General features: G+C 43.2%; 1 protein-coding gene across 1 annotated transcript in view; it reads left to right on the forward strand.

Moving 5' to 3' along the window:
• The window catches only part of LOC103361835 (teneurin-3-like), a 234735-nt gene that overhangs the window by 96071 nt on the left and 115181 nt on the right, over positions 1–23483 (forward strand). The window contains exons 5-7 of the mRNA XM_008288031.1: positions 8111–8378; positions 20174–20347; positions 22758–22822. Of these exons, the coding sequence (XP_008286253.1) occupies positions 8111–8378; positions 20174–20347; positions 22758–22822 (507 nt within the window). The remainder of the gene's footprint in view (positions 1–8110; positions 8379–20173; positions 20348–22757; positions 22823–23483) is intronic.

Consider the following 23483-nt stretch of genomic DNA (forward strand, 5'->3'; position numbering starts at 1 on the left):
CTGTCGCTGTCTCCTCACATTCATCCTCCTCTGACTTGGATCCATCAGGGTCTGTGAGAACATTGCCTCTGATGGTGTTCTCACTTCTGCTGTGGTTGGCTTTGACCTTCCACAGCTTCCACAAAGTGTTTTAGAGATCCACGCCCTGCCCCCTTAGAAACCTTCAGTCATGATGTGACACTAAGGAGACTCATGTACACCTTCACGTAGTTGTGAAGCCATGTTTCCAGCCATCACGGTGCTACGTCGTGAGCGATGTTCAGCTGGAAACCAGAGACAGCTGCATGTGGAAGAGCTGCAGAGGCTGCAGGTTGATTTAGTGAAAAGAATCTCTGATGAGTCGATCATAAAATTGGTTCAGTCTGATTGCTGACAAACAGAGCAAAATTGTCAAAAAATTGTGTTTGCAGATGCTTTTAAAAGCTCAAACCTTGTGTTTATTTTCATGAAAACATGAAAGATGACTGATGTGGTCTGATGCTCGCCCACCAGTCCAGCATGAATGTGATTAGTCCACAAAATACAAACGGCAGCAACAAAAAGGAAAGAGCCCAGAGAATCCTCAAATAAAACCACTTTCTTTTTGAATGAGAAAACAAACAAAACATGGTGGACCCTCTGGAGAAGCCCGACATCGTGTGAGCGATCGGCAGAAGCGAGCGATGCAGAGAATGAATGCTGCGTGAGAACAGAGTGGCCCATCGACATATAGACAGAACGTGGAGACGGAGCGTCGCGCTGGAGCTTGTAATCGCTCTGCCTCTGACAAATAACTTCTTCCCCCAATGACACCTCACCTCACTGCTCCGCTGAGATGCCAATTTACTGCACAGGTACCAGTCCATCACGTTGATGGAGAACTCTGGGTGTGAACGGCTCAGACACACACTCCGGGGTAGAACCAGGCCAGAGGTTCTGCACATTTGACCTGTTTGTGCTGCCGTCCTGTACCCACAGTCTGTAACTGACTGTTTGTTCTCAACTTTTTCGTCGGCTAGTCCTGCAGTTTGTTTCTTCGTCTGGCAATTAAAATCCACGTCTGAGTCCCACTGGGAGATAATTAACCAAAGACAGAGGAATGAACGTGTGTTTAGCATTGTTGAGCTGCGCTAAGCCCACCACCAAAGGTCAAGCAACCCCAGAACATTATGGTCAGACGCTCATCTGATATCTGCTCAGTGTTTGTCCCACTGGGACATGACTGACATGCTTTAAAAATAAATCTTGATTTCAGAAAAAGAGGCAGTGAGCAGACATTTGAAGGCATATTCCAGGAGTTCAGCAGCAGCACCAGAAAGGCTGTGAATTGTAGCTGTCAATGTACATCCAGCAGATAAAGTGCTTTCTTCATATGCGGGATGACAGCTCTGACAGCTGGTTAAATCAGGCACACTGATTTGTTTCAGGAGCTGATGCAGAAGGCTGCCACCTCTCCACAACACTGCTGAGTGCGGGTGGACTCTTTAGTTTACTTAGAATTGAAACGAAAATCTCATTTTACCAAATACCAAATGGGCTTTGTTCTAAATTAATTCAGTCTGAAGTGACAGGATCCAGTTTGACATGATGAGACTGTATGTGAGCATTCTGTCTGCTCCAGTCACACTTATATGACAATAAATGAATAAACGTGCATTGCTGTAGGCTGTGTAAAACTTTCACTTTTAAGATGATAAAAAATTTACATATGAATTAGACAAACATGTTGAGAAAGGTTTTTCAATTTACTTCTAAAAACATGGAAGTCCTGCTACAAATAAGACATACTGTGTAATCAGTGAACACAAGAGTCTCCTAAACCCGTCATAGGACAGCTCACAGAAAGGTTGTTGTGTTAGTCTGTACTGTGAGTTTTACTTTGCTGACGTTAGACTGCAACTGAAGATGGTTCCACATTTCAAGAGTGCTTTTTTAACCTTGGGTTGGAAAGCACCTTGTGTTTCTAATTCAGCCGTTCACACACATCAGTGGTGGCAGAGCTGCTGTGCAGGGTGCTAACCTGCCATTGGAAGCATGATGCACGGCGCTTGTTGTCCTCTCCTTCTCCTGAGTTGAACCAAGCAGCAGCATTAAGACCCGCGGAGCAGTCGGGGCGGCTGTGGCTCAGGTGGTAGAGCGAGTCGGTCAAAGACCAGAAGGTCGGCGGTTCAATTCCACCCTGTAACCTGTGTTATGGTCGTTGTGTCCTTAGGCAAGCCACGCTTCTGTCAGTCTGCCCTGGGGCAGCTGTGGCAACAACCGTAGCTACCACCCTGGAATAAACGTGTGTGAATGAATAAGTGACAGTGTAAAGCAACTTTGAGTGTCTAGAAAAGCGCTACATAAATCTGATCAATTATTATTATAGTCAAAGGCATCTGGAGTCCTTTTCCTCCCTCAATTCCCTCCTTAGCTCTGTTTCCTCATAGCTCAAAGATCCTCGGTTTGTCCCGGTGAGGACACCCGGGATCTTCCTGCGTGGAGTCTCCATGTTCTCCCCGTGCAGCGTGGGTTCTCTCCGGGTTCTCCGGCTTCCTCCCACAGTCCAGAAACATGCTGAGGTTAATTGGTGATTCTAAATTGTCCGTAGGTGTGAATGTGAGTGTGCTTGGTTGTCTGTCTCTAAGTGTAGCCCTGTGATAGACTGGTTACCTGTCCAGGTGAACCTGCCTTCACCCTCAGTCAGCTGGGATAGGCTCCGCCCCCCATGACCCTAGTGAGGATTAAGGAGTAGAGATGATGGATGGATTAGGGCGTATACTTGTTTGCAAAGAGTCCTAAACTGGTCCATCTGCCTCTGTTCATACCAGCACCAGGCCCATTTAGAAACATCTTGAAATATTTGTGTTTTATTTAGAAACAAAACTTTACCCATGAATTAAGCCGGAGTTCTTACGATCTGCTCATTTATGTCTTTGGCGTGGACCCACTGTTGGATGCTACCTGCTGTCTTTGTGGTCCACCTGTTGAGTTCTACTCAGATCACGGCGCTGTGGACGTTTCTGCCCGTCAGTATTTCACAGCACACTGAATGGAAAAAAAAAATGAAACTGGTCTTCTTCAACACACGACTTCTTCTCTTCTCACTCCACCGATCTCTTTGGTGTCTTCGTCCATTTGCATACCTTTATCTGTCTGTCTCAGGCTCTGTTGCCTTTTCTTTCTCTTCACTGCTGATCCGTCTCTGATCTGTTACTGGATCTGGATCTTTTTTTTTTGCCCCCACCGAAATAAAGCTATACGTTTCAGAAGAGCTGATAAAAATGGAGACGACTTAACTGCTTCATCCCTGCTTTCAGAACATGGGACAATAATTTGAATTCAACTCACTGACATTTTTAGTATCTGGGGTCCGCCCATGTCACTGACGGTCGGGTTGGACCCCTGAAGATGTCTTTGGGTTTCACTCAGATTCTGTTATGAGCTGCAGAAAAGGGAGAAATTGGGTAAATGATTATTTTAGTAATTTCTCCCGTTCCTGCAGGTGAGCTCAGAGGGCAGGACGTCGGCTCCCTGGATGCACAAGAAGCCACAAATAAAGCTGAAACTCTGACTTCATGATTTGGTTCTGAAATTGCCTGTGAATGTTTTATTGACTTTATCCGCAACGTATTTGCAGATCGATTTCTCCTCCGCATGTCAGACGGATAATTATCCCGGCGACCAGTAATTACTGTCCCCACACATTGTCAGTTACTACACTGGCTGCCATATGCACAGTGTCTACGGAAAGCACGGCTGCTTTCAGAGGAACATCTACACATCCCACCAGACGGTTTAGACACCAATGACAGTGAGTGATTTATGCAGCACGAGAGGACATTCTGACAAACCATCTGAAGGTTATGGGTAACTCCTCACCGGCTGATTTAGTAACGTCCTAAAAGCAGCGCCTCTGTCAGCCCTTTTTTTATCCCATAGGTTTTTATAGTAAGAGTTAATGAAGCAGTACATTCCTGTCAGCTGAGCAAAACACACAAACCATAAATACTCTCTCTCCACTGTGGACTGTGGGTTGCTGGTCGTTATGCTAGAAATGCACGTCAAAGCAGCGGCATCATCAACAGACAATGACGTGTTTACCGCCCGGAGAAACCGCCGTAGCATCAACAAACACACACTGGAAAATAGTCATCACTGTCAGTGTCCAGGCTGAACTCATGACTCCGGTGTTTTTTTCTGGGATCCGGCTGAGGCTGCTCTTTGAGAGGCGGTTGGATGTCACTTGATGGAGCATCACAGCCGTCCCTGCAGGCTGTAAACCTCCACATTCTCATACAACCAGTGGAGTCTCAGTTAAAGTACCTGAAACTGCACATAACGCAGTGGTGGCTCCATAACCCGACACTAAATGTAAAACCTTCTTCTATGTCGGATAGCAAGACTGTGGGATTGTCCAGACGGAGGTCCAGATACGAGGAGGGCTTGATGCTGGAAGGCTCATTAGTTGTTAATATTTATTGTTCATAGTTGTTATAATAACTAGTGTGTTGTTAGGACACTACACATCGCTGGACTTTAGCCTAACAACTGACCGGTGCTCTGGTGTACGGGCCGTCGGTCGACATCAAAGGTGAATACGTTCAGACAGCAGCTGAAGTGACCCAATCCGATTTTTTTTTGCCCCTATGCGACCTGGATCTGGTCTGTTCATCACAGTCTGAACAACACAGGTCCAATTAATGATGAATATCAGAGTATTTGGTGCAGTTGGGGGTGGAAGTGGAAGTGTCCAGAACACACAGGCAGTACTTGGCTGCTGATGCTAGTTTAGTTAGCGCTCACACTTCTGTTTCCTCCATCGGTGGCGGCGGGGGAGTGGCAGATACGCTCCACCGTTACCATCCATGTTTACTTCCATAAACACTGAGCACGCTCTGCACATGCAGACTGTCGCTATGTTAAGGCTGTTTTTATGGGTTCTGTTGGTTTTTCCTGGATTCTTAAGGGTCGATTATGGAGTCATGCCTGTATAGACATTTTCATTGTTTTTAATCAGGTTTTCTTTCCTTACATGGATGCTACTCACAGACTGATGAAACTGACAAACTTTCCAGCGATGCCGTAATGACGACTAAACCAGTACAGAATACTTTTCCTCCAACCAATCGCTGTGGATGAAGTGAAGCAGCAGCAGGTAGCGACGTTCTGTAGAAGCTGCTCTCAGACACTCAGAGACACTTTAAATGCTTAAATGTTATCACTCCAAGGATTTGTTTTGTTTGGGTTTTATATACGTGTGGATTAATGCAGCTTTTTTACCTTCTTTTTTTTCCTGTTATTTAAACATGAAAAGCACTTTAAAAAAATCACAAGTTGAAAGTGAGATCTTTTTTTCAATAAACAATCCAATTAGTCACTTTTCACCTTGTATATATACACACGCATATAGTAGTATTATTTACTTCATTTTATCTCCTTTCCACTGTTTGAAAATTTAATTGATTTATTTTTGCTTATTTTTTTATCCCTATCCCTACTCATATGTATATATTTATTTCTTATTATTTATTTCTTGTGTGTTTTATTCTTTATTCTTCTTCATCTTTTTCATATTGCTTCGGTGTGGAACAGGTGCACCAATAAAGGCCTTGAATCCTTTTTAACATCTGTCACTGGCTGGTCTGAAAGGCCTGTTGTTTTTAAAAAATAGCCTAAATCAAAGAACTTATTCATGCAAGAAACTGAAAAATCCTTTGGGGAAAAAAAACCAAAATCCAAGCAAAAATATTGCCTATTTTTGACTCAGCAGATTCCAACAAAACCTCTAAAATATTTATTAAAGAACGAAAAATGCATGATTGTTTTATTTGTGTGACAAAAACACACGTGTGCTTCAATCATTTCACCATAGAAAACGTTAGAAGAATTATTGGAAACTTGCTACTGCAATAATGGTCTTTATAAGTGTGTGTGTGTGTGTGTGTGTGTGTGTGTGTGTGTGTGTGTGTGTGTGCGTGTGAACGGGATTCACATTTACATTTGCACTGATGGCACACAGATGTAGCCGTGGTAATGACGGCTGAACACTCATCCAGGAATCCTGACTGTGTGTGTGTGTGTAGGTATGTGTGTGTGTGTGTGTGTGTGGTATTCAGCATTTAGCCTTGAAGGTTTTTATAAGTGGAACAATTACTACGCCGGCAAAACAGCATATGGAGAGCGAGTGAGCGTCGGGTGTGTGAGGGGCTGAGCGCCGCCTCTCCGACCCAAACGCCTCCCCGGCCGATCTCCTGCACGTATCCCTCGTCTTCGCTCTTCGCTTTCTGTTTTTCCCGGCGAGGGCAGCGGAGATGGAATAACAGCAGGGCTGGGAAATGGAGATGTGTTGCTCTTTATGCAAATCAAATACCAGCATTGCCATTCATTTCCTTCAGAGCACCCCGAGGACAGAGAAAGGAGCTGAAAGCAGTGGGGAAAAGCAGCAGGGAGGAGTTGAGGCCAGGTCAGCTTTGAGCAAATATTTTCACAAAAACGAAGCAGTGTTTTGTGAAGGCCAGCCACTGATCAGTATTCAGGCCGGCTGAGCCCAGTGCAGCATTGAGTTACAGTTCTCAGCAGCCTTGACCGGCCCGTACACTGCAGTGGAATTTACATAGCGGTTAACGCGTGAGCCCCAGTCGATGACTGCTGCTCCACTGTGACTAGTGATGTGGACCTGGCTGGACTCGGTGCTGGGCAGCAGAAACATCACATCATTATCGTTTAATTTCTTCAGCAACATGTTAAGTCTGATTTAAATCTGACAGCAATTGGAAATGCATGATGCCGAACACTTGAATCTGTTGTTTGCTCGGCTAGAACTTAACGGAAAGGAAAAGAAAGAAGCAAGAAAGGTGAAGAGTTCATCTGCAGATGCAGATACCTTCACAAACCTTCAGAAAACCCATCGTCTACCTGAGACAATACCAACCAAACCTAAGTTATCTCTGTGGTTGTCATCTCTATCCACTCAGCTTCAGCTTGATTGATTTTGTCTCAAGCAAACAACAACAAATAAACAAGTTTTCTGAAAAACTACAAAAATGGAGTTATCTGTTTTAGCAAATGAACTCTTCATGTGTTCACTCTGAGACCAACCAGCGGCTCAAACACAACAAATACTGAGACATAAATGGCACAAAACATCTCATGCACATCATATACAAATGCTCAGACTGTTTTAAACCTTTGCTTTAATTCCATTGTCGCTATCTTTAGCAAAAAAGTGAACAGAGAAGACAGAATGAGCTGCTTTATTTTGGTGTCCACAAGTTGCAAAAACTGAAATCTGATCAAGCTGGAGTATTATAGATATATCAAATATATGCTTATTTTTGTCTGATAGTTCTTCTCAATGCACAATTTCTACATGAGACTGTTTCACTTGTTTTAAGTATTTTGGTCCTTTAATATCTTAATAAGATATTCCAGCTCTTTACTTAGATTTATTTTTAACCTATTCTGAGTCAGTACATGTTTGAATCTAGACTATCAGCAGCTACAAAGCTGCTTCATCAACACCTAAAAGTGCAGAAACTGTTTTTTCAAAGAAACATTTTCTTCTTTCAGTCTTGAAATGAGAAGTCATGACTTTGATTCCATTTGAATCAAGAAAAATGTTCTAGTTATGAGTGAAAACTCACTCATGTTCAGGTTTGGCTCCACTCAGGTATTTGGACTTGTGTTGGGAAGTCTTGACAAGTCAAATATTCCTGTTCTGTTGGCAGATACTTTTGCTGATAATAAGTCATATAAAGTCATTTTTTGTATTTTTTTCTTCTTTTTATGAGCTGACTTTTTGCAGCTTCACAGTTATGTGGAAAACAGCTTTGGTTGGAGGATGATGATGATGAAATGTGATCTGAATAAGAAGGAATTTCTCCAAAACTCTGCAGATATTTAACAAACGTGTGTCTTTAAGAGCTCGACCCACAGATGCTGTGTTTGTTGAAACCAACCGTAGCTTCAGTGTTTGCCGATGACAGACTCGTCCAAACTGCTTCTTTCTTTTATACGATATGATTTTTTCACCCGAACATCTTTGCAGGTTTTGAAGCTGTTGTCACTCTCTGACGAGGAGCTGAACTGTAATGAGTGCAGTGCGAATGCCGGCAGCCCTCCAATGACGCTTCTCTTTTGCTGTCCACAGAGCAACCTCCCAACCACCACGGCTCCACCCTGCCTCCTGTGCCCCCCCCTCACCGCCAGCAGCCCTCGGTAACGGCGCTCAACCAGGCCCTCGGCTCCACGCACCACGCTGGCCACTCCCTAAACTCAACGCGGCAGCTAACCCCTCCCACTGGAAGCCCGGCCCCTGTGGCCGGCCAATCACCAGCCGAGCTGCAGACCACGCCCCCCGAGAGCGTCCCGCTGCAAGACAGCTGGGTGCTGGGTAGCAATGTGCCTCTGGAGACAAGGTAAAGGGCTTCGTCTTGATTCATCTGGTCACTGGAATGTTTGTGCCGGAGCTGGAGCTGCTGCGCTCGGTGTGGCTGATTGTTGTAACGGTGGCGATGGAGGGATGCTCCCTGCACCATCCTGCAGCACCAATGTCCTCCAGCAGCTTAAATGTCCCTCACCACAACGAACTGCACACTGGGAAAAAAAAAACATGCTTAATTCCATGTTTGAATCCTTGTTTTTAGCTGTCGTTTGTTTGCATGTACGTGTGTGTGTGTGTGTTTGTGTGTGTGTGTGTGTGTGTGTGTGTGTGTGTGTGTTGTCCATGGGGGTCTCGGCGGTGAGCATTCTGTTTGGGGAATGCAGTTAAAAATGAGCAGAGCACTCCTGTTTGAAGTCTTTGTGGAATGACTTTGAAAAACAAAACGACAGAACAACAAACTGCTTTTATTATTCGATGTCGTTAATACGGAGGAGCCGTGTGAGGACCGGCGGGTTGGACTGATAATGCGCTGTGGCATCATGTGTAGAAATGCTCACTTCATGTGCCAACCGAAGACGTATTTTCTCTTTAGGTAGAACACAAACCTAGACGTACACTAAATGTGCGCTTTGTGTTTTCCGAGCCTTAAGAGTAGCAGTTGTCCTTTCAAAGCGCCGCAGAGCATCCCGAGGTCAGTGTGTGTTTCCTTTCAGCTGTGACACAGGTTTTATTGGATAATTTGAACCTTAAATCCCTATTCACTGAACAATTTGTAGCTTTCTCTTTCTGTCTTTGTCGAGCACTAATGCCCCACAGTTCTTTGATATTTTAAAAATCCCTTTTCCGTCCAGCAGAGCAGAACATCTCGCTGTTGACTGTGTAAAGGCCCATTGTTCCTTCGCCGTCCACACGCAGCCACGTACGGGAATTTACGGGCGCAACTTTGACCTTGACCCCGGGTTTACCAGACGACAGTATTTCACTCCTTCTTCCTCTTTCTGTCCTCCCTCCGTGGAGCCTTTTACCCAGAATAAAAGGCGAGTGACAGATTGATAGACACAGAGATGTCCGTCTTTGTAACTCCTAGCGTTTGTGTTTGTCTGTTTGCATGTGTGTGTTTGGCAGACGTTGTGGACTTTTGAGCGAGCCGAGCCTTGAACTCTGGTTCCAAGGCCCGGTATCCACTCAGATACGTGCACGCCGACGCAATTCACGAGGGTAGCTTCAACCTTGTGTTTTATTTGCGAGGGACAATTTGTGGTCGGTTCTTTCTTCCTTTGTTGTTTTTCTGTCTCACTCCCTTGTGTCTCGTTCCTTTGAATTTCAGCTGGACAAAACGAGGTGGTACGAGATTGATAGATGGGCAAACGTCTTTTAAAAACCACATTCACTTTGGCTGCATGTGTGTGTAGGAGGTTGTTTGGAGCTGTGGGGGAGCCAAACCATGTCGCTGGCTCAGCTTCGTATTCATGATTTTAGAGGGCGTCACATCGACTTACATCAATTTCCTGAAGACTTGCTTTAACCTGAACCCTGCCTAATCCTAACCTAAACCTAGACTTAACCTAAAACACCCTTAAAACCTAGAGCTGTACGTTATGGATGCTTTTTGTTCCCATAAGCAAACGTGGCTCAGATTTCGGTCCCCACAATGTGACTAATAGCTAAACCACACACACAGTATTCAGAGCATCATCTTTAAAAAATGAGCCCAGCCCCACCGAGGAGGCAGGCGCTGTGTGAGCGTGGTGTATATGTGAGAGTGTGTGCAAGAAATACTAAGTCCTGCTCTCACAGACAGACTTGGAGATGAAACAAGTTGTGAGGCCTTCAGGAGACGGGGTAAGAAAAAAAACTCTGAGCTTACGAGGTGGAGCTGAAAAACAAATGCCGTGTGACCCGGAGGCGCTGCCTTCATGGCAAATCAAACACATCCATCCTCTGCTGGATGCCACAGTCAGCACTCCTCTTCTGTCCCGCAGTCACAGAAATTCAACATCTTGGAAATAAATCTTTTAAACAGTGCTAATGAATGAGACTGTTATCATATCGTACAGCGATATATACGTCACAGTGTACCATCACGCCATACACCACTGCAATACCAAACATGAGGGTGCCATCCGAGGAACAGTGGTGTCAGCAAATCCCCCAAACGAAGTCGGATGTTCTCCTGTGTGGAGCACAGCAGGTGGTCGTGTTGTTCCAGTTCATAGAAAGCACCACAGTCCACAGAGTGAGGAAGTGAGGATCGCTGTAACACCGCAGACCGCTCTCTGTTTCCTACCAGTCCTTCATAACGGAGGAACCGTTGTCTTTCCCTGAAGCCCAAACAAGTCACCTTTGTGCCTTCATTTAACCAAATACGTCCTCCCATGTGCTCATAGCCTCCCATTAAAGACGGAAAAACACTGAAATAAGTGGAAATTGACAAAAAGTAATTATAAATAAAAATATAATGAGCATCATGACGTTGCTTTGAATTGTGATTCAAAAGAAATATATATTTAAAAAATAATAATAAACCAAAAAAAAAAAAAAAGCATTCAGGTATTTTGATTTTGGACCACTGCTCATCAGCAAAGTGTTTTAATTTGTCCACGACATTTTTTATTTTTTTTTAAATTATTCTTTTCAACCACAAGTCAAAAGCAACGTTTTATTTCACTGAATTATAATTTAGCAAATTTTTATTTATTATTACTTTTTTCAGTTTCTAGTTATTTGAGTGTGAATTTTGCGTTTTCTTTTTTGAGGACGACTGCATTTGCCAGATAAACACAATATTCGGATCCATGGAAAAGAACAACCTTTAGATTGAATAATAAAATGCACTGCTGGTTCTCGCCATACAGAAACCAACAGTGCATTTTATTACTTAATTTAAAGGTTGCATTGTTGTTTTCCATGGATCCAGATATTGTGTTAATCTGTATCTGATGAAACCAAGTGCTCGTCCTCATCGCGTCTGGTTGAGCGTTCGTTCTCTGTCAGGTGAAGCTTTTAGGGTTTGATACCTGAGTTGTTTAAAATACCCCACGTACTGTGTCTCATTGCTCGTCCCTTATTCACAGTAAACAGCATTCTCACATTATGCTACGAATCAGACGTGCAAATATATGAGTCAGATGTAGAATGTTAAATAAATGCATGTAAGTATAATTCCTCACAGGCCACATTAGTCACTGCCAGAAAGTGTTGGAGTGGATAGAGTTGGCCTGAAACACCAACACACACACACACACACACACACACACACACACAGGCGTCAGTATTGAGGTTATTTATTATATTAGCGGGATGCAGTTAAATTGTCTTAATTTAAATAAAAAACACAAGTCGTTGCTCGATTACGGAGCTCTGAAGACGGACAGTCAGCGTCTGAACTGATTCACATCTGAGCTTTTACATAAACTCAGAACTAAACCAGCATTTTATCGCCTCAGTAGAAACTCTGTCAGACCTTCATCTCCAGACAGAGTGGACTCCTGTCTTCTGTACCCTGAAGCAGGACTCCTTCTCATCCAGGCCTCTTCTAACAGAGGTCCAGCAGGTCTCAGGACAACGGGCCTGCACACTGATAAAGACAACTTCCCAACGAGTCCAGTGTGCTAGAATAGAATAGAATAGAATAGAATAGAATAGAATAGAATAGAATGCTGTTTATTGTCATCACACACAGCGACATTAAAAAACAACTCCAGGGGTGAAAAAATACAAGTATAAAAAAAGACAAATAAGAATATATAAATCTATTTGCTAGAGGAGCCAGTAGGAAGTAAATAAAGTCAGGAATGAACCACACGGTGGAATAAATAAATATGTTGCACTGATGAGGTGAGAACACTGTAGATATATGAGAAATAGAAATAATAATTATATAATTAGAAATGTATGCAAAATATAATATGTAATAAAATATATAATAATTATAATATAGTGTAACATAAATAATAAATCTACATGATGTGACACTCTAACAAAGCTTTGGCTCTACTGCCGGGTTTGTCTGTTTTAATTTCAGGGTGTATTTTTGGTTGTTTTTAATAGAAATATTGTCAAATGAATGATGTAATTCCAGCAGCCATTTATCCACATATAATGATGATGTAAATAAATGAAATGAATAATTTATTCAGACCACAAGGATTTTAAAAGTTCTTGCTATCAGAGCATTTTTACAAATCTGTGTAGTTACATACAGACTGTAGACACACACATGATGGTCTGCTGCTGGTCCAGTGACGGGTCAGTACCAGTGTGTGTTCAGGTTCCTCCACTTTTTATTCCCACATTACGCCTCTTCTCACTCAATTTGGCCCAAAACACAACTTCAAGCTCGGGTCAAGCTTTCAAGTACAAACCAGCGGATCGCTTTGAAACGAGCAGGAACCAGAATTTCATCAGCAGCTTAAACTCTCAGCGCTTCAGTCAGTGTTGCTCTTTTATTGGTATTGTTTAAGTGTGTGTGTGTGTGTGTGTGTGTGTGTGTGAGAGAGAGAGAGAGAGAGAGAGAAACAGCCATGGCATCACATAGACTCCGTGGTTGATCTTTGCAGACAAAACACTCACAACTGTCGCATACCGTTTCCCCAAATACTGTTCCCCGTCTGACCTTCCTACACACACACACACACACACACACACACACACACACACACACACGTCCTCCTATATTAAACATACAGACTAGGCTCATATATGGTAACCTCACCCACATTTACAGTAAAGGAGCTGCTCAGATTTATTATTGGGCTTCATATGGGAACAGCAGCGCCGCCGTCACTCAGAACTATCGCACGCTTCTCATTCATGGCAGCACACAATCTGCACAGACATCAGACTCTGGATGATGGATTTTAAATGCCTCTTCATAATCTTAAAGCTTTGTATTTTTAATTGTTTTGCATTAAAAAAAAAAAAAACAACAACTGTCATAGATATCAACTCAATTAAAAGCACTGGATGTGACAGTGGCGACGGGCGTCTCCCTGGAGGAGCCCAGAAGATTTTCCTCCTGCTTTCATGTTTGTTTTTCTTACGTTTGCCTTTCATCACGTTTAGATCGATTAATTATGGAGTTGTAATCATCTTAGGCTGTAAAACTAGACAAATCTTGACACCAATAAAAACAACCACAATCTGAAAACACAGCTGCAAACCAGAACCGAGCGTCCGAGCAGAGAGCCGGCCGCTAAACGCAGGCGTTTATGGGTAAACGGACTCAGCGCCGACATGCCATCGTCTGCAGCGTCGGAGCGTGGTGAAGTGAAATCTAAGTCGACGGCAGTATTCAGCTGCTTCTTTGTGTGTTCTTTACCAGCGCCAGACAAATCCACGACGCCGAGCTGGAATTCCAGAACCAGGACTTGTTTTTGCCAACATCTGTCACCGAGAAGATCTACAGCTGATTCTCATGAGTCACAGGAGCTCGTTTCACTGTAATTAGCAGTGTCATCTCAAAGCCATCGAATGCATAAAAGCAAAACTTTGATAGAGAAATAAATGGCGCAGCTTTTTTTATTTGTAGTGGTTCGACTTGTTTTTCTGTCGCTCCAGCAGCACCAACCCCCCGACTCTGACTCCACAGCGACCATGTCGACGGCGTTTCTTGCGAGATTTGGGCTCCGTGACGCGACCGCACCGGGACGCCGGGCAGGATGGAAACTGTGGAAAGCTAAAGCGAGGCAGGCGGCAGGTCTTACGAGAGTTTAAGTGCAAGTCTATTACAGCGGACAGACAGAGCGAGGATAATCAGGTGTAAAATGACTGTAACCGCAGTGTGCTATGTTGTCAACCATAACTAATCTGGCAGGCCGCTAATAATAACAGCCCTTCAGACGCTCTATTGTACAACCTGCATTTACATTACATTAACACTATTTACACTGGGCCCTCTAAGTACCTCTGACAATGGGAACGACACAAGGAGGATTAGAACTATGTCTAAGTGTGTGTGTGTGTGTGTGATGACAAGTTATGCCGTGCTGTTAGTAACATAAGGACAGTAGATGTTGTACACGCTACGGTCATGACAATAGCTAATGACCACCAAGGCGAGTGGACGTCCACCAGAGTCACTCCAAAAGATCAGCACGATACAGCCTAATATCAATAATAATAATATAATAATGAGACTTATTACAGAAGATCAGATGTGTTCTGAGGTATATTTGGGGCTTATTTTTAATTCTCTATTTAATATGAAAAATGTCCAACGTACAGTTAGTATCTACTCAAGTCCCTACGTTGAACAGAAAAGTGCCTTTTTTTAAAGTTATTTTTTGGCCTTTTTGCCGTTTATTTGACACGACAGTAGAGAGAGAGACAGGAAAGTGGGGAGAAGGACCTGCAGCAAATGGCCATGGGCTGGATTCAAACCCATGACCGCTGCGTCGGGGACTAGAACCCCAGTACACAGGTCACCAGCTCAACCAGTTGAGCTACAGCGGCGGTCTTTTAGACTCCACGGCTCCACAGCGAAGAAGGAGGCCGTTCCCAGGAATATCAATTAGCTGCTTTTCCCCTTGAGATTTCTTAAAATGTTCATTTTAGAGGGTTGGCGATACAATCCAGTCAGATACGTGTGTGGTTTCATGACGTCCAACAGGAGTAGGTAAAGGCTGCCGTGGTTTTGCTGCTCGTTTGAACTGAATCGTGATGTTTTAGTGACATAAATAAGTGGATGTTGTGATTCATGGAAACATGCAGGGATGAAGAGGCCAGTCTGGACCAAGGACAACAAATTGTACAGTGAATCTGTATTTGCTCTATTCAGTTGTGTCCATCGATGAACAATGTGTGTGTGTGTGTGTGTGTGTGTGTGTGTGTGTGTGACGAACAGCGTTATCCTTTGAGACAGAGCGTGTCAATGGAGGCATTACCGCCCTTAAATAAGGACATTGACACTCTCCTGTCAGATCTCACCTCATCTCCCTTCTCACATCCATGGGGTCCAATAAATGCCCACAATGCACTGCTCTACCTTCGGTCTCCGTGTGTGTACCTGCAGTTATAATTACTGGCACTCACGACGTCAGCCGTTCGTTACGAGTTCAAACGTAAAGTGGAGCTGAAATGGAATAAAAACATGTGTCGGTGTTTGACATTTCACCGTAATGAAAAATGACAATTACCGGCTATTTCCTTCTGAAGCAGCGTCTCACATCAACTTTGAAAGTATGTAATTTGAATAAGAAAAATCCAGGCTGCTCAGTCCCCCTTTGCTTCCAGGAGAATGTGGTAAACACACATTTTTATTTATTGTCTTTAGAGAAACAGAAAGTCTTTTTGAATATATTTCCCCTCCCCTCAAAAAAAAAAAAAAAAGAAATCCATGTTTTTCTCTGGTCTCACAAGAAAGCATCATCTCAGATTTACCCACAACGTACTGATGGGTTTGTGGGATGTGGAGCACAGCTGGGAATTTTGTATTTGAGACTGTAAGCAAGAAGTGAATTGAACTTCCATCGCTGTCCTGTATATGTGAGCATTTATATGAAAAATGATCAGAAAAAATAATCATTCAAGTGTTTGAATAACTAGATGACAGACACAGTGTAGCACACACACACACACACACACACATGTATATATTTATAGATAAATATGCCCGTTCTGTTGTTCTGAGTCATTCTCAGTTCTTACCTTTAGATAGAATAACTGAACAGCCGTGGCGGTGACGTGCCGGCAGCACCTGTTCTGATCATGCTCACTCACAGCGTGGCTCAGGTACTCAGCCTCCTGAAGAGCTGCCATTAGTTACCATGGTGATCCAGTTTACTACAGAGAGAGCGGCGGTGCTGAGACTGAAAACCCGGGTTAAGCCCATTCTCAGCTCACTAATCTCAGCATTACTCATTTTAGGCGGCTCTTATTGAAGGCGACTCATTACAATGAAGAGGAAAGATGAGTTTGAGGTCCTTTTTTTTCTTATTTCTTTATGTATAGAGCAGTGCTCCGTGTAATCTGGTGCTTTAGTGACGCTGCTGTCAAGGATCAATCAGCAATAGATCAAATATTATAATAATTATGACTGTCTGTTTGTGGTGCTTGAATTTCAGACCGTTGACGTTTCTGCACGTGAGGACATTTTGGCTCTAAACCTAGAGTGAGGTGTTGGAGGATGCACTGTGTCGGTTAGAGCGCTCACAGCTGGAGACAGACCAGCAGCGTGTGCATACATTAAAAACTCCAGGGTTGGTTCTGTAGTAAGTTCATAGCAAACATGCTCACAGAAAGAGACACCGAGAGCCGGAGCATGAGGACAAGTGTGTGCATGTGTGTGAGACACATTAAGAAGGGAAACGTAGATTGGTCGGACCTGCTGACTGGATAAAAAGGTGTGAGAGTCAGTGTGTGTTTGCTGATGCTCAGGTCTGAGGGGGTTATGAAAAGGTTTGTCATCTTCAGTTTACTATTAGTTTAATTCTGTTTTGGTCGACGGTCTGCAGAGCTGGAGAGACTTAGTCGCATTATGTTAGGATACAGCGTCCGTTTATAGATCCCGCTGGATCAGGGAAACGATGGCGTCCGTGAGGTTCCTCTGTACCGTTCTTATAAAACCAAAGCAGAACAAATGTATTAGAAAATATTGGTGTTGCTTCATTATGTGTGTGTTCAACATAATCTGATATTTACGGTTTATTTTTGTTGCTCTGTTACCAAAACCAAACCCTGCACAAATGGAAGAAGACAAACAAAACACACAGTGGATGAAACCACGTGTGAGGACAGAAGAAGGCCTCAATCAACCCCAACGAGGGTTTTTTTTAAAGTCTTTATTGTGTGCGTCACATTTTTCCTGCATCGCTATGGAAACAGACCAACCGTGGCTAAAAGTAGAGAGAACCTACAACATGGCTTTTGTGCAGCATGACAGCAAAAATGCCATAAATATATATATATATATATATATATATATATATATATATATAATGTTTATTATCTTTGATTATTTATTTCACTAAAATTGAATAAACCTTAAATCAACACCAGCATCTCTACGAGTATCCAAACGCATTAGCAATACTGGAAGAACGTCGTGGCTCAGATATTTTATGGACGTTTATAGATGAGTCTTTATACTTGATCCACATAAGCCCAGCCTGCAGTTCAGCCCAGTTCAGCTGAGATCTCTCTGAACTTGTTTTGACATTAGTATGCTTTTTTTTTTTTTTTTAACGTAATCTGTTTCGTGTAAAACCAAGATATGTAGAATAAAATGATTTGGATGAAATATCACCTTTTTAAGAATCAGAATCAGATTTATCACCAGGTGTAGTTCACACAATACGAGGAATTAGTTCTGGTGGGTCGGTGCAACAATACATATACAGTGAGGTCCAATGTGCAAAATAAAAATATTAAAATAGCTAAAAAATAACAGTAAGTAAAATTAAAAATAACTAGTAGTGCAAAGCAGAAGCAAAAAATATTGTGGAGCGAATAATTAAATTTAAATGAGAGCCATAGAGCTGTGGTATTATTTACAGGAATATTGAGGGTGCAGATATACTGGTATTTACATTTAGATTGACTAAATTCTTTGCTTAGATTCAGTAGAGAACCTGAAGTCCTTTGTTAGAACCCACGTGTTCAGTGAAAGCCAGCAGGTTACCTGAAGTGTTCACACAGTGCAGACGTGTTGGGCTGAACTGTGATGCTCTTCATTACTCTGCTGAATCAGCAGCATCCACAGTCCTGTTTCTTTATCGTCACGCCTCGTACGTCTTCCTGCGTGTTGACATTAGAAGCTGATCATTCATACCTCTGTACCGTTCTAACACCATCCACCCACTGGGCCGGGCAGCGTTTACGGCGTACTCCTCCAGCTGGTGGTCGTACTCGTGATTACCTGAGATTAAAGTTAAAGCGAGGCAGAGCGCCTCCCTTCACATCCAGTAAACAGCACCGACTAGCAGATAGGAGGCAGCAGGCCCCGAGGAGCAGGACTAAGAACCGCTGGAGTGTTCACAGCATTCCACTCCCAGTGAAAACTCCCACTAATGGGTTGTGTGTGACCTTTAGCTGGTGATCATCACATTAAGTGGATACTTGTTACTCTGTTGTATGAAATAAATAATTTCCCAAAGGCTAATGTCAGATTGAAAAATTGCTGGAGTGAAAACATGTTTTCTATTAGCTGTGAAACACTTTACGCCGCGTCGCAAAGTCGCAGAAGTACGATTGGAAGTATTGCCCTTATTTTTCTCCGTCATTAGCGAGGAACGTCCCCGTGCTTACACTGATGATTCAGTTTTAATATAATATAATACTGCGATGATGTACAGAAGTCCTGGGATGAGATTGCCTCCCGTATGAAGAAGGGAGCCGATGAAATGACCTCTGAGTGTAATTCCATCATGTGAAATATAATCCCCTCTTGTTGTTTGGTCACGTGACCACCGAGTACATCTCCTTCCTTTGATTAAATGCTCAGAAATGACTTCACAAACAAAACACAATAACAGGTAATGTCTTTCTCTCCGTTCATCCCCTGTGAACTCTCTCTCTTTCCTGTCTTCTCCCTCTCCCTTCACATCTCGCCCGGAGGCAGGTATTAATTGAAGGGCCCTTGTTATAATAGGCTCTAATTGTTAATCACACAGACTTGTTAGAGAGCAGTCTAATTGTAATTACAGATGCTCATTAGCCAGGGTCCTGTCATTAATTAGACATTGTGACCTTGGTAATTACTGCAGGCGTACATGTATGTGCCAGTAATTTTCTCCGATGTGTAAATTTCCAAAAGAAAGACATTTCTGGAAAATTAAAGAAAATAAAACTAAACTGCTGGGCTTTTATGTGCTCACCCTTATAGCTGATCCTGGTGCAGTGGCTTCCTCTAATGGGGCGATCGCACATTAAGTAGTTCCTTGTGTTGGTGAAATCAGAAAGCGCCAGTTGTCTTCAATCAACAAAAGAAATCATACAGAGAATGTCTACTTGTGTTTTTCGTTGCGTACAATCATCACTACTTGCCTCCCCACTGGGAACCCATTTCCTCCAGAATTACTCGTCCATGCCGTGGTGAAGGTCTCACCGAGAACCATTTGTAAGCCGTGACTGTGTCGTCCTGCGTACCCACCAGCCAGTAATTGGAAACTTGCCCTCAAATACGTTCTTAGAGCAATCATCCTAATACTAATCAATACGGTGCAATTTCCCAGACATCCCTGACAAACGTTGTTAACCTTGCAATTGTATTTTACACAAGAATTAACTGTGGATCAATTATGGATTATAAATGAGTGCAGGACTGGTGGCAGAAGGTGGTTCTGCTTGAGTTTAGCGACGTAGCATAGAGAGAGAAAAAAAAAACAAAAACGCATGTCACCGGCTTCATTTGTCAGGTTAATGAGCATAATAAAGAATTTGTCACCCCACTGTGCACACACCTGCAGCACGCTGAAAGGCTGTGTGAGATTATGACAGCCTCAGCCGCCGTGGCCTGCACAGAGACACAACGCTGCCAACTTCACAGACACACACACACTCCGAGAGGCTCCTGGTTTTTGGAAGCTCGAGTCCCAAACAGGTGGGACCTGGGAGCTGCTCTGACGGCAGATCCAGAAAAACAAGGATTCATTACAACCTGGGTTTTGCTTTCAGTCCTCGGTGTGCATAAATCAGGTGGTGCCATTACCCTCCTAGTTGTGCTTTTTGGAAGGTTTGTTCACATGGAAATGCCGTGTGATGAAGATGGATCACGATCAGTAGTGAGACCCTGCCACCAGGGGGCAACAGCGTGTGACCAGCTCATTGTCTGTAAACAGTGTCAGTATTACCTATAGTGACTGATGTGTCCCTCTCTGTCTCGTCCTGCAGGCACTTCCTCTTTAAGACAGGTACAGGCACCACCCCCCTCTTCTCAACAGCTACTCCGGGCTACACGATGGCGACAGGCTCAGTGTACTCGCCTCCCACCAGGCCGCTGCCAAGGAACACCCTGTCCCGCTCTGCCTTCAAGTTCAAGAAATCCTCCAAGTACTGCTCATGGAGGTGAGGTGGACTTTCACACTTCCAAGAGTTCGTTTGCACACAAACAGATTCACAAACTTCCAGAAAACCCACTGTTGCATCGTCAAACTCAACTTATCTCAATATTTGTCATTTCTACAGAGTCAAATCCACTCAGTTTTAATGATTTTATCTCAAGCAAACAACAAAAATAAGTTTTCTGAAAATCTACAAAAATGGAGTTGACAAATGAACTCTTCATTTCTTCACAGTTGTTGTTTTCATCGATAAGAAATGAGCCAGGCTGATGGAAATTCGCCTCGTGCTAAATCCAGCGTATTTCCTGCAACCTGAGATTGTCCGTACATTAATACGCACCGTCCCGTTTAAATAACAAATAAATAAATACAACGGTCATTTTCTATATACTCACATTTGGGTATACATTCGTTTTTTATTTTATTTTTTTCAACAAATAACAACACTTTACCTCCCGGTCACAGAGAAAGTGGAAGTTACACACAGCTGCCAGATTTGAGAAAATGTTGAGAATAGAATAAAATATCCTTTATCTATATCTGTCATTTGAGGGCTAGTTTCCATGTTCATGCGTCAAATCAGACCAGTCTTTGTAAAGTGATCTTTAGACAACATGTATCAGAGTCTGGCTGCTGCTGGGCCATTTTTGTGACCTGGGTATGGGTGTGAATGAAGGAGAACATCATGCAATAACAAACTACACTTCAGGCTTTTCTTCTGAAAGTCACCACGTTACCAAGCAGACGGCCCGAGCACATCGTCTCTAAAGAAGTGCAGAGAGAGGAGCTTCACGTGAACATGATGAAGCTGATATTTATCGATGCTTCACAGTTCATTCCTTTTGTTTTTAACACTTTGCAGCTCAGTCTTGCCTGATTCCAAATATAAACCGTGAGCGTTGGTGTTAGTTTTTAGAGCGCCCCTCATTATACAGCGTGTCCCGTTGCATCCTGTGTCCTGCCATCTAATTATGCAGCTTCTGGTGGATGGCAGACAGCAGATGTGAAGGACAGTTTATCCTGTCAGAGCCCACCCTTCTCATTCTCTTTTCACAAATATTACTCTAATGCATATAAGCGGTAATAAAATATTCATGTGCGCCGGCCTTGGATGTGCCCACCGTGTAGAACTTTTTAATTCCAGGCTGTTTTTTTTCTTCCTCATGTCTATTTTCCCCTCTCTTTGTTGTTCATCAAGCTTTTCTTCATGTGCTGTCGTATCAGGTGGCATTTAATTCTCTTAAGTGAATGTTTTCCTGAGCATAAGCCATTTTGACTACGGTTAGAAAAGAGATTAAAGCTGCTGCATCACACCAATAGACCAGGTGATGTGTACCTGACTGATGACTGATCTGAATGCTCTGGGGATGCGTCCATATCAGAGACGCCCACTTCCCATAAGCCAGAAAGCCCCATGAGGACACTTCATATTACCATCGTGACATCAAACACAGAAAGCTCTGCAGATCTGATTTACGTCTCACGGTTTAGTAAATCTCTGGAAGTAACTGGATCCACCAAAGCAGCAGCCAGTTGCCAGCCAGCTGTCACCTCGCTGGCAGGAGGACTCGGACAGCCGCTGAACAGAACCTGTGAGGGTTTGTCATGTGTGGCTGGAAGCTCTGGCCCAAGAGAGAGAAAAGCAATTCCCACCGTGCTGTAGAGGAATAAGGTGTTGTCAGTTCTACCCCGGATGAGACCAGGTGGTTTCATCCACTGTTTTCTATAAGCGGAGCATTTAAAACGAGTTTTGTTCGACTCTGGTGAGTTAATATCAGGATAAATATTCCATTAATTAAACACCTGACGACTGATGCAGCATCCTTTTCAGATTATATTTCCACCGTAACACATTTCATCCAATTACATGAAGCAGCATGAACATTAAAATAAAAGAATAAAAAAACCTTCACATAAAGACAATCAGGTGAATGAAATAAATCTTAAACAAAAGAGGGGAAACAGACCTTTTCCAATCCTTCCAAATAGCTTCAAATTTAGATTGTTGCAGTCTCAGAGAAGCAGTTGTTCTCCCCATTAGAAATATTTCATGAATTACCAATCCTCTGTTGATGAGATAGCAGCTCTCCCAGCAGGCCACCAAACAGATATGTTGCTTTAACGCCCATAGATACGGAGCATTTAAGCCCTAAAAGAAGGTAAATGTGATGTCCAACCCAAATAAAGTCACTAATTCAGAATAAATCTGACGCCAAAAAAACCTTTGCTTCTGGACAGGTTCAAATATTAGTTTAATTTAGTGATAATTTGCTTTATTTCACTCCACACGTCCCAGTGTCGATGCAGAGTCTCCGATGCTGCAGTTACTTCATTTACAAATAGAACGATGACGACAAAACGAATCCTCAACGAGGCAACAACAACAAAAAAGTTCTTCTTTTTTATTCTTTCAGGTGTACAGCCCTCAGTGCAGTAGGTCTGTCTGTGCTGCTTTCTGTCCTGCTTTGTTACTGCATAGGTAAGACCACACACACACACACACACACACACACACACACACACTCATGAATACATACATACCTGCACACGCAGTCGTCTGAAGGGTTGTTTTGGCCCAAGTACAGGATGACAAATGAGACTTTGTGCTTCCCCTGATCTGTTGGTTGTGGATTCCAGCTCATCTCTCTTTCAGTCTCGTCCAGCGTCCTTCCCTCTCCGGCCTCCTCTGAATCCACCGTCCTTGTGCTGGTTTCCACTCTGTGCTGCTACGAGCCCATCAGATAAGCAGGCTGCCAGAGTTTCCCTTTCTCTGTAGGTTGTTTTATAGGCGACGTGTCGACCAGTGTTTCAGGCAGGTTTTAGGCTGAGTTGTTGCTGGAGTCCACATTAGAAACACGGTTTGGATGCTGCAGTGATGAGCGATGGAGTGTTGATGAAGGGATGAAGTTTTAGTGTCGCTCCATCGGAATCAAGAAAACGGGTCAAAGGGTGATTTTTTCAGCTTTTTTTAAGCAGCGGCAGAAGAATAGTTTTTATTCATTCTTTTAATCAGACGGTACGACATAATAGTCATAACAGACAAAGATGTAGCTCAACAGCCTGTTGGAATTCAGAAAGACACGTTCATATGTTCAACACACACACTCCTTATCATGCTTTTTGTCAAACTGTATAAAACA

The sequence above is a fragment of the Stegastes partitus genome, unplaced genomic scaffold (genome assembly GCF_000690725.1).
Source record: "Stegastes partitus isolate 25-593 unplaced genomic scaffold, Stegastes_partitus-1.0.2 Scaffold538, whole genome shotgun sequence".
Lineage (NCBI taxonomy): Eukaryota > Metazoa > Chordata > Actinopteri > Pomacentridae > Stegastes > Stegastes partitus.